The sequence below is a fragment of the Cervus canadensis genome, chromosome 32 (assembly GCF_019320065.1).
Source record: "Cervus canadensis isolate Bull #8, Minnesota chromosome 32, ASM1932006v1, whole genome shotgun sequence".
NCBI classification, from domain to species: domain Eukaryota; kingdom Metazoa; phylum Chordata; class Mammalia; order Artiodactyla; family Cervidae; genus Cervus; species Cervus canadensis.
Genome location: NC_057417.1, coordinates 19,223,409 through 19,239,459, shown reverse-complemented (window position 1 = coordinate 19,239,459; position 16,051 = coordinate 19,223,409). Strand labels below are relative to the sequence as shown.

Below are 16,051 nucleotides of genomic sequence, written 5' to 3'. Positions count from 1 at the left end.
TGCATCATGGAATCCATTCTCTCCTGGTGAAACTGTGCACCTCAGTTTGGTACTTGAACCCACATGCCTGGGACTCAAACCTGGCCAAAAGCCATGGTCTTCTAACTGAGATGACAAACCTGCTTTCAGGACTTAATGAAGCTGAGGTTCTTGGTGTCTCATCACAGAAAGAATTCAATGAGAGACAAAGTGGTGCGTAAGAAGTGGATTTATGTAGAGAGAAACACGCTTCACACACACAGTGTGGGCCATCTTAGAAGGTGAGGATGGCCTTGAAATCTGGGGTGGTTAGTTTTGGGGCTGGGTAATTTCATAGGCTAATGAGTGGGAGGGTTACTCCAGCTATTTCAGGTAAAAGGTGGAGATTTCCAGGAGTTGAGCTACCACCCACTTTTTGACCTTTGTGGTCAGCCTTGGAACTATCATGGTACCCGTGGGTGTGTCCTTTAGCTTGCTGATTTGTTACAGTGAACATGTACTGAGACTCAAGGTCTTGTGGAAGGCGACTAGTCTGTCATCTTGGACCTATTTTGTTCTAATTGGTTTATGTTGTGTCCTTTAGTTCAGGGTTTCCCTCGTAGCTCAGCTGGTAAAGAATCCACCTGCAATGCAGGGGACCCCAGTTTGATTCCTGGGTCGGAAAGATCTGCTGGAGAAGGGATAGGCTACCCACTCCAGTATTCTTGGGCTTCTGTGGTGGCTCAGCTGGTAAAGAATCTGCCTACAATGCAGGGAGACCTGGGTTCGATCTCTGGGTTGGGGAGATCCTCTGAGAAGGGAATGGTCTACTCAGTCCAGTATTCTGGTCTGGAGAATTACATGGACTCTATAGTCCATGAGGTCACAAAGAAGTGGATATGACTGAGCGACTTTCACTTTCACTTTTCAGTTCAGTTCAGTAGCTCATTTGTGTCCTACTCTTTTCGACCCCATGGACTGCAGCACACCAGGCTTCCCGGTCCATCTCCAGCTCTCAGAGCTTGTCATCCAACCATCTCATCCTCTGTCATCCCCTTCTCCTCCTGCCTTTAATCTTTCCCAGCACCAGGGTCTTTTCTAATGAGTCAGTTCTTTGCATCAGGTGGCCAAAGTATTGGAGCTTTAGCTTCAGCATCAGTCCTTCCAATGAACAGTCAGGGTTGATTTCCTTTAGGATGGACTGGTTTGATTTCCTTGCAGTCCACAGGACCCTCAAGAGTCTTCTCCAACATCACAGTTCAAAAGCATCAGTTCTTCGGCACTCTCCTTTCTTTATGGTCCAGCTCTCACATCCATATATGACTATTGGAAAAACCATAACTTTGACTAGACGGACCTTTATTGGCAAAGTAATGTCTCTGCTTTTTAATATGCTGTCTAGGTTGGCCATAGCTTTTCTTCCAAGGAGCAAGTGTCTTTTAGTTTCATGGCTGCAGTCACTATCTGCAGTGATTTTGGAGCCCAAGAAAATAAAGTCTGTCACTGTTTCTATTGTTTCCCCATCTATTTGCCAGGAAGCGATGGGACCAGATGCCATGATCTTCGTTTTTGAATGTTGAGTTTTAAGCCAGCTTTTCCACTCTCCTCTTTCAATTTCATCAGGAGGTTCTTTAGTTCTTCTTCACTTTCTGCCATAAGGGTGGTGTCATCTGTGTATCTGAGGTTATTGATATTTCTCCCGGCAATCTTGATTCCAGCTTGTGCTTCATCCAGCCCAGTATTTTGTATGATGTACTCTGCATGTAAGTTAAATAAACCAGGTGACAATATCCAGCCTTTATGTACTCCTTTCCCAATTTGGAACCAGTCATTCTGAGATGTGTCCTTGGGCTAAATCATTGTTTCAGAGGTTGTGTCCTGCCAGTTTGTTTCCCTCCTGTTTCACTGGGATCCACTATCCTCTCTTTCTCCTCCTCTTCTTCCCACTTCCTCCAGGCACATAACTTTACCTGGTCTCCAGGTGGAGGGGGGAGAAACTGGCTCTACGTGATCATATATGCTTCTAAACCTTTTCATGGAACACCTGCGTGTAGGCTTTAGAAATCCCCAAAGCCAGGGGTTTGATTTTTGTTTTCTCAGTCCTCTGTGACGGCCAAGGCCACAGAGGTCTTATGTCTAGTTACCCAAATGAAGGAGGGTGTGGGGACATATCCACTAATACAAAAAAAGGTCACCCACCACCAAAGGTCACCAGGTGGGAAGAGCTGACTCATTGGAAAAGACCCTGATGCTGGGAAAGATTGAAGGCAGGAGGAGAAGGGGACGACAGAGTATGAGATGGTCGGATGGCATCACCGATTCCATGGACATGAATCTCTGGCAGCAAACTCTCGGAGATTGTGAAGGACCAGGAAGCCTAGCGTGCTGCAGTCCATGGGGTTGCAAAGAGTTGGACACGATTGAGCGCCTCAGCAACGGTAGCAACAACCCCAAGATCCACTGGGGGCGTGGCCTCTGGACTCATTCTAGACTCTCACCTGGGGGACAGGGGTGTCTGAACCTACTATAGGAAAGGCAACCCCTTCCAGGGCCCAAGAGTGGGCTCTTGTCTAACACTCAGAAATAAATTGTCCGACGAGACACACATGCTGACAAAGCAAGAGACTGTATTGGGAAGAGGCGCTGGTGGAGAGCAGGAGGGTCAGGGAGCCCAGGAGAACTGCTCGGCCACATGGCTCACCATCTTGGGTTTTACGGCGGTGAGATCCGGGTTGTCTGTGGCCAGTCATTCTGACTCAGGCTCCTTCCAGGTGGTGTGCGCATCGCTCAGCCAAGATGGATTCCGGTGAGGAGGATTCTCAGGCGACATGTGGACTGATATCTCCTCTCTCCTTTTGATCTTTCCCGAATTCTTCCAGTTGGTGGTGATTTGTTAGTTCTGTGTTCCTTCCCAGGATTTTCTGTCATAAAGTAACTCATGCAAATGGTTACTGTGGTGCCTGGCCACCCTGGCCACGGGGTGGGTGATTTCAGCCAGTATTTTCCCAAACACCAAGACTCACCAAGATCTGGGCGTGGCCTCTGGACTCATTCTAGACCCCCACCTCGGGGCTGGGCTGTCTGAGCCCATTCGTTCTCTCGAGGCTGGATGGGGGTAGCTGGATGACAGAGGCTGGTGGGGATTTGATAAACCTTAGTGTGTGTGCTAAGTCGCTTCAGTCATGTCCAACTCTGTGCGACCCCATGGACTGTAGCCCACCAGGCTCCTCTGTCCATGGGATTCTCCCGGCAAGAATACTGGAGTGGGTTGCCATGCCCTCCTCCAGGGCATCTTCCTGACCAAGGGATTGAACCCACATCTCTTATGTCCCCTGCATTAGCAGGAGGGTTCTTTACCTTGATCCTTAGCGCCACCTTGATCCCTCCTTAAACACCAGCTCTGATTTGGGCCACTTCACTTTAAAGGGCAAATAGAGAAATGGGCAGAATCCAAACAGGAGTGATGCTAATGACTCGGGGGGCCTAGAAGGAGACCACTGGAGCAAGGGCAGAATAATTGGAATGATCTAGTGCCAGATGACAGAGTTGAGGGGTGGCTCGGTAATTGCCAAGCTCTGGGAAGGTTCTTCTCAGTAAGATGCCAACCGGCTCACCCCCATCCCCCTTGTCCTCGGAGGGCAGAGCAAGAAATTAGCTTAAATTGGCGCTGGAAAGATTTAGGTTATGTGTAAGGAGGAACTTTTTAAACCCTGAAATATGCTATCAAGAGAGGCTGCGGGTTCTCGGGAGAGTATCTAAAAATAGCCTGTTCTTTAAAAATAGATCTGGGCAAGCTTTAAACATAGCATCAGCTCAGCTTCTCGGGGATGGTTTTAAGTGCAGGCATGCCGGTATGAGGTCCTCCCCGAGCCAAAGGGCAGGAGGGAGAGTCAGCCTTTAGCCCCCATCAGGACAAACATCTGGATGTTTTAGATGTGCACAGATAAGGGGGTTCTTTTTCTGTCTGCCTCCTGGTTGATTGGTGTCAGAAATACAAACCTTTGGCCTCTCCAAGTTTTCTTTCCATGGGAGGATGTTATATGGCTGATGTTAATCGGGTCAGTCCCACCAGCTTCTCCCACTCCGTTCTCTTTCCTGAGTCAGGGCTCTCCAGGGCCTGAGGCTTTGCTGGGACTCCATCCATCTCCGCAGTGCCAGATGTGGCACCTCCAGACACCTGCTCACCCCGCCCCCTGCTCAGTACCCTCCTCCTGGCCTCATCCCCTCACTGCAGCTGCCCCTCCAGGACCTCCCTGCCTCCCACCTTCTTGCCAGTCTGCCTTCCATCAGTGGCAAGAGCAGGCTAGAGGGATCGGGTGGGCAGGGAGGTGGGAGGGGGCTTCAGGATGCGGGCGGGGGGGAGGAATACATGTATATCTATGGCCGATTCATGTTGATGTATGGCAAAAACCATCACAATGTTGTATAATTATCCCCCAAATAAATAAATTAATCTAAAAAAAAGAAACAGAGAGGGGGGGAAAAAAAGGGCTGCCTAGTTCTCAGCCCCAAACTTACAATTATGCAATTCCTGCCCATTGCTCTCAGGAGAAAGCCTGAACTCCCAGCATGGCTTCAAAACTTTCCACGCAGTGTCTTATTTACGCCTCCAGCAGCGCGCTCTCCACCCACACGCCCTACCTAACGGCTCATTACGGCCCCACCAAGCTACGATGCCTGTGGGCTTGGCCAGAGTGGCTCCAACTGCCTGGTCCACCCTCCCGCTTCTTCTCTGCTTGGATGTCACCCCCTCTAGAAGCCTTTCCTGACCCCCAAACTTGGTCTCAGAGCCTCAGCTTGGGTTCCTGTAGGCCCCCAGCCTTCCCCCATTGACTGCCCTGCCACATAGTCATCCCCAGTTTTCTCTCTCCTCCCTGCAAGTGGTTGAAAGCCAGGTCACTGATCCCCCATCATATTTCCCCAGCTAGAAGGTAGCCTGGAACACGGCAGGTGCTCAATACACGCGCAGTGGCTAATGACTAAAAATTGGGCTGCCCTTGCAGGGGTTTCTCTTTACTACCTTCCTGCCCCACCTCATCTGATTTCAGCTTCTTCCAGGTCCCCAGTGGCCCCTCTGTCTTACATCTCTGACATGGTATGCCCGAGATATTGGCAAGGCCAGATCAGGGCCCACGTACACAGAATATTTGTTTAGACATGAACATTCCCCTAGTGTTCTGAGTAATCACTTGGACAGCGCCTTTAATGGTAAGCTCTATTAAAAATTAATTCATCAGCGGATCCCTCTGATACCTCAATTAAATGGAGCATGCCACTAGCATCATACATCCAAACCCTATGAAAGAGAGGGAGGCTGGAGGCAAGAGGAGGTCTGGAAGTCAGCTGGACATTGTTGCTCTCTATCCTTACCCAGAGGAGGCATCATGGCTTGGCCCTCCTGTGTGTCCTCCAGACCCAGGAGGGACAACTCCACATGGTCAGGCTGACTCCTATCCCCACTCGCTACCCGCGGCCACACTTTAAATTCCTGAGCACAAGTGTCACAGGCAAGCAGCACTGCCCCGCTGGCCACACACACTGCCATGGTTTGTCTGCGTTTCCCATGCTCTGAAAGGACCGTTTCACACCGTCTCCTGGTTCTTCAAACCTCCCCTTCATCTGCTGTCTCGCTTTCAGCTGGTGGCCTGGGTTCCTGGGAGAGAGGGAGAAGCAGAGCCGCCCCTGTACTGGGACCTGCACCCACCTGCCGGCTTTCTCCTTCCCTTGTGCCAGGAGGCCCAGCTTCCTTCAAAAGCCAGCTCCAGGACTTCTTGGTGGGGCAATGGATAAGAATCCGCCTTGCAATGCAGGGGACATGGGTTCGATCCCTGGTCTGGGAAGTTCCCACATGCCACGGAGCCAACCACCGGAGCCCACGAGCTCTAGGGCCCATGCTCTACAACAAGGGAAACCACCACAATGAGAAGCCCACACACTGCACTCAACTAGGGAGTGGCCCCTGCTTGCCGCAACTAGAGAAAGCCTGCACGCGGCAAGGAAGACTCAGTGCAGTAAAAAACAAATAAACCTGATTTTTGAAAAGCCAGCTCCTTTGTCTTCTAGAGCCTTCTCTCTCCCTGGTTTCTATTGCTGTCTGGCTCATCTGTGCTCTCAGGCTCCCCCTGTCTACTCAGAACGCTCTGGGTAAAGGTGGGAACATCCTGTATCTCCCCTCTTCAGGAACCCTCCCTGAACTCCAGGCCCCCTCTGCCTTCACCCCGTCTTTTTGCTTCTCCATGCAGCGAGTTTGGATGTCTTTTCTCTGTCTGGCTGTTTTCTTTCTTCTTCTCAGCGTGTTCCATGGAGCATCTGCCCCCATGGCCTCCATGTTGGCGTATCCAGTGATCACTTCCGGGTCTTCATCTCTGACCTAACAAACTGCTTCCTCCTCCTCAGTGTGCGTCCTTCTCCTCAGTGTGCGTCCTTCTCCTGACCTTGGCAGTGCTGCCTCTGGTTTTCAATGGCAACCCACGCCAGTACTCTTGCCTGGAAAATCCCATGGTCGGACGGAGGAGCCTGGTAGGCTACAGTCCATGGAGCTGCAGAGAGTCAGACACGACTGAGCAACTTCAGTTTCTTTTCTTTCTTTTCCAGTCTCTGGTCCTCACTCTCCTCTGCTGGCCCTGCCTATCCTGCTAAGCACTGGACATTGGCCCCATTCTTGACGTTTCTCTGCTCTCCCTACCATCTGCGCCCAGGTGGTTTCTTGTAGGCCCACGTCCATATACCAGTGACACATGCATTTAAATCTTCAGCTCTGTTTCCCAGGCCTCAAACTTGTACACCCAACTGCTGGTATGATGTCTCAGCTTGGGTTTAATATAGGCATTTCAAATTAACGTGGCCCAAGTGGGGTTTGACTCACCCAGGCATCTTCCTCCCGCCATCTTCTTCATTTTCGTGATTGGCACCGTCATCCATCCAGTTGCCCAAATCCAACCCCCACGGTCCTCCCAGTCTCTGGGTAGCTCTGGCCCTCCACACCAGCTTATCAGCGGGTCCTGAGTAATCCACCCTCAAAACCTGCCCGGGAGCTGGCAACAACTTTTAGTTCAAGCAGCAACAGCTGGGCCTTGGCCTCCCTTCTCTACCCCCACTTCCTTCATCTGTCTTCACACTGCAACCAAAATGATCTAAAATGTAAATTAGACCCCTGCTTCAACCTCTACAATGGCATCCCGGTGTACTTAGAAGAAAGCCAGACTCCCCACCGTGATCTACAATGTTCTAGTTCTTGCCTGCCTTCCTAACCCCTCTTTCATTCCCCCAATCCCCTGTCCCTTTCCCACTCTGCTGCCGAAGGTCAGGCTCTGCTGCCTTCAAGCCTTTGCCCCAGCCAGTCACTTCTTGTGTCTGGAATGCTCTTCCCCAGACCTCTGTGTGGCTGCCTCCAGTTCCCTGTTCAAATCTCTGCTGATTTGAGTCACCTCCTGGGAGAGGCTCTCCCTGACCACCCACTCTGGATAGCCCCTGGCATTTGCCCTATTTTCTTTCTCACTCTTCACTGTCTGATGTTTTCTTGTTAATCAATGTGCTTGTTGTGTGGATCTCTCCACTAGAAGCTGAGACCCTGAGAGCAGGGTTCCCCCCACCACGTCCCCAGGAACAATGCTTGGCATATGAAAAGCACGGATAAATATTCGATGACTGAGTGAATGAATGAATAGTAAATAAGCAGATGATGAGTCTGACATTTGTTCATGTCTGTAGACAATTTGCTCTCCAGAGTTTTCACATCTGGCCCTGTCCTAGTGTATCCCAGACCCTAAACCTTTATACCAGCCAGCCCTTTATTTAACAGCTATCCATTCATTTAACAAACATGTGTGGCACACTTCCTATGTGCTGGGCCCTGGGCTTGGTGCTGGGGAGTCACTGGAGAGCAAAACAGACCTGGACCCTGGACTAGGGTACAGTCAAGGAGCCTACATAGCGAGTTCCAAGCACTTATTCGTTCATTCATGAAACACGTATATAGGGCTTATTATGAGCCAAACACTATTCTAAGTGCTTGCTTTACTGTGTAAACCACTTAATCCTCGTACCAATCTGTGCATGCATGCTCAGTTGCTCACTCGTGTCTAACTCTTTGCAACCCCATGGACGGTAGCCCAACAGGCTCCTCTGTCCCTGGGATTCTCCAGGCAAGAATACTGGAGTGGGTTGCCATTTCCTGTTCCAGAGGACTTCCCAACTCAGGGATCAAACCTGAGTCTTCCGAGTCTCCTGCATTGGCAGGCAGATTCTTTACCTCTGAGCCACTGAGGTAGTTGTTATTACCCCCTTATTACAGCTGAGGAAACTGAGGCACAGACAGATGAGGTCATCAAGGTCACACAGCTGGAAAGAGACAGAGCTGAAACCAGGTCCTCCGTCTCCCTTGTTCCACTCCTGCTTTACCCTGGGTTCGCCTCCTGACCCTCCCTGCGTGCTAAGTCACTTCAGTCATGTCTTAACTCTTTGCGACCCCATGGACTGTAGCCCGCCAGGCTCCTCTGTCCATGGGGATTCTCCACGCAAGAATACTGGAGTGGGTTGCCGTGCCCTCCTCCAGGGGATCTTCCCAACCCAGGGATCTGACTCTCCCGACCTGTCTCTTTATTCCAGCCCCATACCAGCCCCTCTTGGCCTTGACAACAGATTTCAGCTTCCTCGGTCTGACCAGTGGAGGGTGGGCTGGGGGTCATGGCAGCTCTTTTTGTCTTGGATTCCGGAGGGCACCACACTCAGCCCAGCTCTGAGCCCTTGGCCAGTATCCCCCACCCCGTTGCTCTCCCAGGTCTCCCAGGGGGGCAGGGAGGAGCCAGGCCTGCTTCACCACCCTGGTTGGAAATCCCATTTATGGTGTCAGGAGTTGGGAGAAACCACAGAATGAGAGATTTATAGCTGCGAGTTTCCTGGTGTGGGTCCACGCCAGGAAGCAGCAGTCGCAGCAGAGAAAGCCACGTTCATTTAGTTGCCGCTAATTTATAGGAGGTGCCGTAACTCGACAGAAAGTCACTTTTTAACTCAGAATGAATTAGAAACAATTCCTCTTGCTGAAGATTCTTACAGCAGATGTTGGTGGATCGCACTTCACAGAACAAACATGCTTCCTGAAACTTGATCAAGGGCCCAATTTTTTAAGCAGGGTCTTTAGAATGCAATCAGAAAATCTCACCAACCTATCTTTGAATGATTTGTACGCTTCATTTATTGAATTTTCTTAAAGCATGGCCTTTCATATTTGGGAATAAATGGGATTCAATTGAGAAATCAATGCATTTCTAAAGTAACAATTTGGAAAATTGATTATTCTGTCAACAGGCTGGGTTCAGCTTCTGGGTCTAGTTGGTAGTTTTTGTATTAAAATACTCTTATGTCCCCACTGTTCTAGTGTATGGAGTAGTTGTTCTCATGAATATTTTCCTTCTTTAGCGGATGCTTTCTGACATTGCCTATGTCTGCTACTATCCCCACTTTATAGATGAGAAAAGCAAGGCATTGACAGGTCAGATAACTCAGAGAGCATCTGGACTGGCATGGTGAGGAAGAAACTGAGGCAGTTACAACAGCTGAGGGTTTGGAGAGCAAGGTCCAGCCCTCAGCAAGAGACTGGGGCAGGCGGCGGGGTTGGGATGGAGCTAAGGAATGGGTCAGAGCCCCACAGAGGGAGCAAGAATGTGTGTGTGTGTGTGTGTGCACACACACGTGTGTGCACTATGTTGCTTCAGTCCTGCGTGACTCTTTGTGACCCTATGGACTGCAGCCTGCCCGGTTCCCCTGTCCATGGGATTCTCCAGGCAAGAATACTGGAGTGGGTTGCCATTTCCTACTCCAGGGAATCTTCCCAACCCAGGGATCGAACCCATGTCTCCTGCCTTGGCAGGGGGATTCTTTACCATTAGCACCATCTGGGAAGCAAGGTTCTGGGTAGGTTAGCACTTCTGGAGGGAGTGAGCAATGGGCCAAAAGGAACAGAGACCTGTCCTCCTAGCCAAGAGACTCCACCGGAAGTTATAGTGACTAAAACAGTGTGGCACTGACAGAGGAACAAAGAAATTCACGGAACAGAATGATGAGTTAGGAGTAGACATGTCATGTGAGACTTGGAATGTGGTACAAAATCATTATTTAAAGTCAGTGGGGATATATGTCTGTGCAGAGTTGACTCACTTTGCCATACAGGAGAAACTAACACGACATTGTAAAGCAACTATACTCCAATGAGAGTTAATTAATTTTTTTAACTACTCAGAAATAAAATTATAAAATAAAATCAGTGGGGAAAGAACAGTTTGTTCTATAAGGGTTCGAAGCAATTAACTACTCATTAAAAAAAATAAAGTTATATCCTTATCTCACACTGCTTACCAAGATAAAGTCCAGATGAATCAACATAAATATCTGTAAGTATGTCAGAAAAATATAGGAGAGTGTTGATTTTCTTAAAGTAGACACAGGAAGCAAAAACTAAACATTAAAAGACTGCTAACTTTGACTATAATAAATAATCAAAATAGATGACAGAAACAGCTTTATTCATAATTGTCAAAACTTGGAAGTGACTAAGAAGTCCTTCAATAAATGAATGAGTAAATAACCTGTGATACATCCATACAGTGCAATATTATTCAGGAATAAAAGGAAAAGTGTAATCAAGCCAGGAAAGACATGGAGGAACCTTAAATCCATATTGTTAAGTGAGAGAAGCCAATCAGAAGAGGCTACATACTGTGTGATTCCAACTCTATGACATTCTGAAAGCACCCAAGCTATGGAGACAGTAAAAAGATCACTGGTTGCCAGGGTTTAAGGAGGGAGGGATGGCCAGGTGGAGCATAGGGGATTTTTAGGGTCATAACTATTGGACACAATGGTGAATACATGTCACTTTGCCTTTGTCAAAATCCATAGACTGTACAACACTCTAGAGAATGAACCCTAATGTAAACGATGGATTTCGTTAGTAATAATGTATCACCGGGGCTCCCCTGGTAGCTCAGCTGGTAAAGAATCTGCCTGGCATGCAGGAGACCCTGGTTCGGTTCCTGGGTCAGGAAGATCCCCTGGAGAAGGGAATGGCTCTCCACTTCAGCATCCTTGGGCTTCCCTGGTGGCTCAGTCAGGAAAGAATCCACCGGCAACTCAGGAGATCTTGGTTCAATCCCTGGGTTGGGAAGTTCCCCTGGAGGAGGGCATGGCAACCCACTCCAGTATGTTTGCCTGGAGAATCCCCATGGACAGAGGAGCCTGGCAGGCTGCAGTCCATGGGGTCACAAAGAGCTGGACATGACCTAGCAACTAAGCACAGCAATGTATCACTACTGTCTCATCAGTTGTAACAAACGTACACACTATTGAAAGATGTTAATCATAGGAGAAACTGTGGGGGAAGAGAGAGGCGGGATTTGGGAACTCTGGAACGCTCTATTTTCTGATCCTTTCTCTGTAAACTTAAAACTGCTCTAAAAAATAAAACCTATTAATTAAAAAAAGATGTGCTATACATGAGAAAAGACAAATGGTGAACTGGAGTCGATATAACAAATAGGATTAGTATACAGAAGACATAAAGAACTTCCATCAATTGATAAAGAGAAAGATTTTTTTTTTTAAAAAGGAAATTGACAAAGGATACAATCATAGAATAAGAAATACAAATGGTTAATAAACACATGAAAAATGCCCAAGCTTACTAGTCATGAGGGAAATGTAAAATCTGAAACAATGTTGAGGTGTTATTTTTCACCATGCCATGGATACGATTTGTAATGTTTTACAATATGAAGTATTGGTGAGGATTTGGGTGAGGGTTCTCACAGCGGCAGAAGTTCCACAAGGTTCTGCTTCTCAAGTGAGCAGTTCACTGACATTGATCAAAATTTAAGACGTACAAGGCATTTATGACCCGGCACTTCCTCTTGTTGTTCACGCTGGAGAAATACTTGGTTGTCTGCACAAAGAGACTTGTAGAAGCGTGTTCATTGCAGCATTGCTTAGGGAGCAAAAAAAGCTGGAAATAAATAGTGTCAACTGATTGGATAAATAAAACATGATATGTCATTATCAAGGAGTCTTATGCATCAGTTCCAAAGAATAAGGTATGTCTTATGTACTTTTTGGAAGTTCACCAAGAATTGTGTCAAGTAAGGAAAGATAAGAGGGACTTCCCTGGTGGTGAGGTGGTTAGGCATACTGTCTGCCAGTGTAGGGAGCTCAGGTTTCCATCCTGAACTGAGATCTCACGTGCCTCAGGGCAGCTGAGCCCCTGCACCCCAACTACTGAGCCCATGCTCTAGAGCCTGCAGACCTACCACAACTGAGGCCATATACTGCAACTACTGAAGCCCGCATACTCTAGCGCCTGTGCTTCTCAACAAGAGGAACCACGGCAAAGAGAAGCCCACATACCCCCACTAAAGAGTAGCCTCCGCTTGCTGCAACTGGAGAGAGCCTGCATGCAGCAACAAAGACCCAGCACCCCAAAAAATAAATAAACAAACAAAAAACAAAAAGAAAATACCCTTATGACTCAATCCTTGTTTCCTTCCAACAGAGAGAGCCAAGGCAGAGGGGACCAGAGAGGTTTCTAGCCTACCTTTGCTGGGGCATGACTAAGTATGAGGTCTAAGCCTGGCAGAGATATCCTGGGGTCAGGCTGAGCCCTTAGGAGTCTTTGGGGGCCTCAACACCTGTCACGACCACCCCCTCCCTAGATTTCCTGGCTCAAATGCACCTCACCAGCCCTGGAGAGCACCCCTTATCTGAGGTCAGAGGTCCATGAGAGGCTGGCCTCAGCCCAGAGATACGGGCAGCCAGCTGTGAGTCCTCTGTCTCCAGGGGGCCTGGGGTAAGGTGACTGCAAGGAGACAGATGTGTTGGATCCTGCTGGCTCAGCCCCCAAGCCCCAACCATGCACATCTTTTCTCTGCTCCGCTTTCAGTGACATCACCTTGGTAGCTTGAAACTGACCACAGTGGGATTATTCACACCATGGAAACTGGCAAACACTACAAATCATAGCTTCTTCATTTTTCTCTCTGTCTTCAGAGAACCTGTTGTTAAACCTTTACCTTCAGGGGACTTCCCTGGCAATCCAGTGGTTAAGACTCCATGCTTCCACTGCAGGGGGCACAGGTTTGATCCATGATTGGGGAACTAAGACCCTGCATGCCAGGCAGCAAAAAAAATTTTTTACCTTCACACTGTAGGAACACAGGATGTACACCTTCACCCTCACTCCTGCCCCTAAGTCTGGTTTCAGGTCTCAGAGCCTTACTTCCTCTTTACTTCTGTCTTTTCTTATCTCTACTCCTCTCCTTATTTCCGTCTCTTCTGTTGTATCAGAGGGAAAAGGGTGACTGGGGCAACAAGAGGAGGAGAGATGCCGTCTTGGCAGCTTGGGAAGAGCCCTGGCTTTAAGGGCATTTGGATCTGGGCCCCAGTCACAACTAAGCCATTTACTCTCTTTGTGACCTGGGACAGACTTGACCACTCTGAGCTTCTGTTTTCTCACCTGTGAAATGGGAATAATCACATTCAGGACTACTGTATTAGAGGTGTGGTTTTGCTTTGACTTCAGGGAGTGGCATGCACCTAGACTTTGATGTGAATGGAGCCCTATGGAATTGTGCAGTGGACAACCTGAACAACAGTACATGGCCCACATCATCATACTTACTTCAGAGGGTTGTTGTGAAAGATTATAATGGAGGTGAAAGATTCTGACAAGTGCCTGGCACACAGTAGGTACACATGCATTATTGGTGTCCTTCCTTCCTCTTGTCATCTACCCCTTCCCTTCTCATCAATATACTGTATCACTCCATCTTAAAATTAGGTCTGGGCCAGTTAGCCACACACTGTGGCACCCGCAGGGCTCCAGATGCCATGGTCCACACAGTACAATGTCCCCTGGGTTATAATAATCCTAGTAACTGTATCAGTTGCATGTCTGCTAGGCAGCAGACATGGAGGCTGCCTTCCTTCATTTCAGTCATTTTTCACCAAATCTGTCATAATCTTCATCTTAGGGTTGAAAGACTTGAGGCTCAGAGGAGTGAGGTACCTCACCCAGGGCCACATGTTAGCAAAAGATTCCCACTCAGATCCTTTGGAATCAAAGTTCTCCCAGCCAGTGGGTTCTGAAATTTTTGATATGAACCGCAGAAAAACATTTCATAATTACAATCACTACACACACAGACACACGTGTATAGAACTGAAAGTTTCACAAAGCAATATTTACTCCTGCTATATTTGATGTTATCAGATATTCCTATTCCATTCCAATAGTTTTTTAAAATACTGGTTGCAATCCATGAAGTTGATTTTACAATCCACTTGTCTAGTGCATCAAGACCTGCAGTTTGATAAACATTCTCTAAGCAGTTTCTCCCAAATGACCTTCTAACACAGGTATCAGCAAACTCTGGCCCATGGGCTAAACCTGGCCCAACACTTGCTTTTGTAAATAAAGTTTTATTGGCACAAAGTCATGTTCATCCCTTTGTGTACTGTCTATGGCTCCTTTGTGCTAATACAGTAGAGTTGAATAGTTGCAATAGAGATCACATGGCCTAACCCACAAAGCCTAAAATATTGACTTATCTGGTCCCTAACAGAAAAACTGCCCATCCAGAAACAGACCTGATTCCGTGTCTCTCTTGCTTAAATTTCTCCAGTGCTGCCCTTTGCCCTCTGGTTGAACTCAAATTTCTTGGTGGGCTTAGAAAACCACTGCCCTCTGATCTTCTGTGCTCTGGTCCCGCCGGCTGCCCTTGCTTGGGGGGTTCATGCTCTCCCCAGCACTAACAGGCCTATGGTCGGTAGACAAAGCCCCGCCTTGCTTCCTGACACCTGTCCTGCTCCCCCCCTCACAGGCCTCCTGGGAATGGTAGCCCACATGATGTACACGCAGGTGTTCCAGGTCACCGTGAGCCTCGGCCCTGAAGACTGGAGACCCCATTCCTGGGACTACGGGTGGTCCTTCTGGTAAGTGGCTTTTGACTCTCAGACACCAGAGCCCTGAGGCATGCTGGGACTTTAGTAGCTAATTCAGTTGGGAAACAGAGGAAGATGGGTCTCAGGGAGGGGAAGAGGAGGAAACTCAGAGTCCAAAGATGCTTTGTGATCCTAGAACTGAGGTTGGCAAACTCTAGTCTCTGGGCCAAATCCAGCCCTGTTTTTCTGCAACTAACGATGATTTTTACATTTTTAAATGCTTGAACATGAATCAAGAGAAGAAGAATATTTTGTGACATGCGAAAACTCTGGAACATTCAGATTTCAGTGTCCATAAATAAAGTTTTATTGGGACATAGCCAGGCTCATCGTTTACATATTGTCTATAGCTGCTTGCAGTCTAGAGTAGCAGAACTGAGCAGTTATGACAGAGGCTGAATGGCCCACTGAGCCTAAAATATTTACTATCTGGCCCTTTACGGAGGCAGTTGGCCAGCCTCTGCTTTAGAGGCTGCTCTGGAAGTAGAGACAGAAGCTGTCAAGAGCCTAGTGAAGGGCGCTGGATGCAGGGAGCAGGGACCAGCACCTCAGAGCGTGGTGTAAGAAATAAAGGCAGACTCAGGATTGTTTGGCTTGGGAGTGATGGAATCCCAGGCCTAAGTAAACAAGAGGAGTGTTTTAGTTCATGGAACTGAAAAGTCCAGGTTGGTAGTTGTGGGGTATGGGGGGAATGGATTGTAACAGGAAAACCCACCCACCTCAGTCCAGTCAATAAGGGAACACATTGGTTCCTGTAAATGGAAAGCGCAGCTTGGCATGGACTTCAGGGAACGTTTGATCCAGAGTTGCTGATGTCATCGGAGCTGAGTTTTCTTCCTCTGTGGTCACCTGAGCATTGCTCACTCCCCATGTTGACTCTGTCCCTGGGTGGGCTTCGCTCCTGGTGCTGAGAAAGCTCATTTGAGGCTGGTGCTCCTTCCTTCACATACAGGAGGAAAAAGGGCTCTTTCCCTAAGCTTCACTGATGTCCCCCCAACCCTCCCTCTGATGAGCTCAACTTAGGTCATTTTCTCTCTTCTGAATCATCACCATGGCTGGGGGAATAGCATGAGCTGATTGTCTCAGCTGGGCCATTCTTCTGGAACAA

The 16,051-nt window shown here is 48.3% G+C and overlaps 1 protein-coding gene across 4 annotated transcripts in view; it reads left to right on the top strand.

Moving 5' to 3' along the window:
* GSG1L (GSG1 like) overlaps positions 1 to 16,051 on the top strand; it is a 252,984-nt gene that overhangs the window by 194,442 nt on the left and 42,491 nt on the right. For all 4 annotated transcript variants that reach the window (XM_043456573.1, XM_043456575.1, XM_043456572.1 and 1 more), the window contains one exon: positions 14,823 to 14,934. In XM_043456573.1, the coding sequence (XP_043312508.1) occupies positions 14,823 to 14,934 (112 nt within the window). The remainder of the gene's footprint in view (positions 1 to 14,822; positions 14,935 to 16,051) is intronic.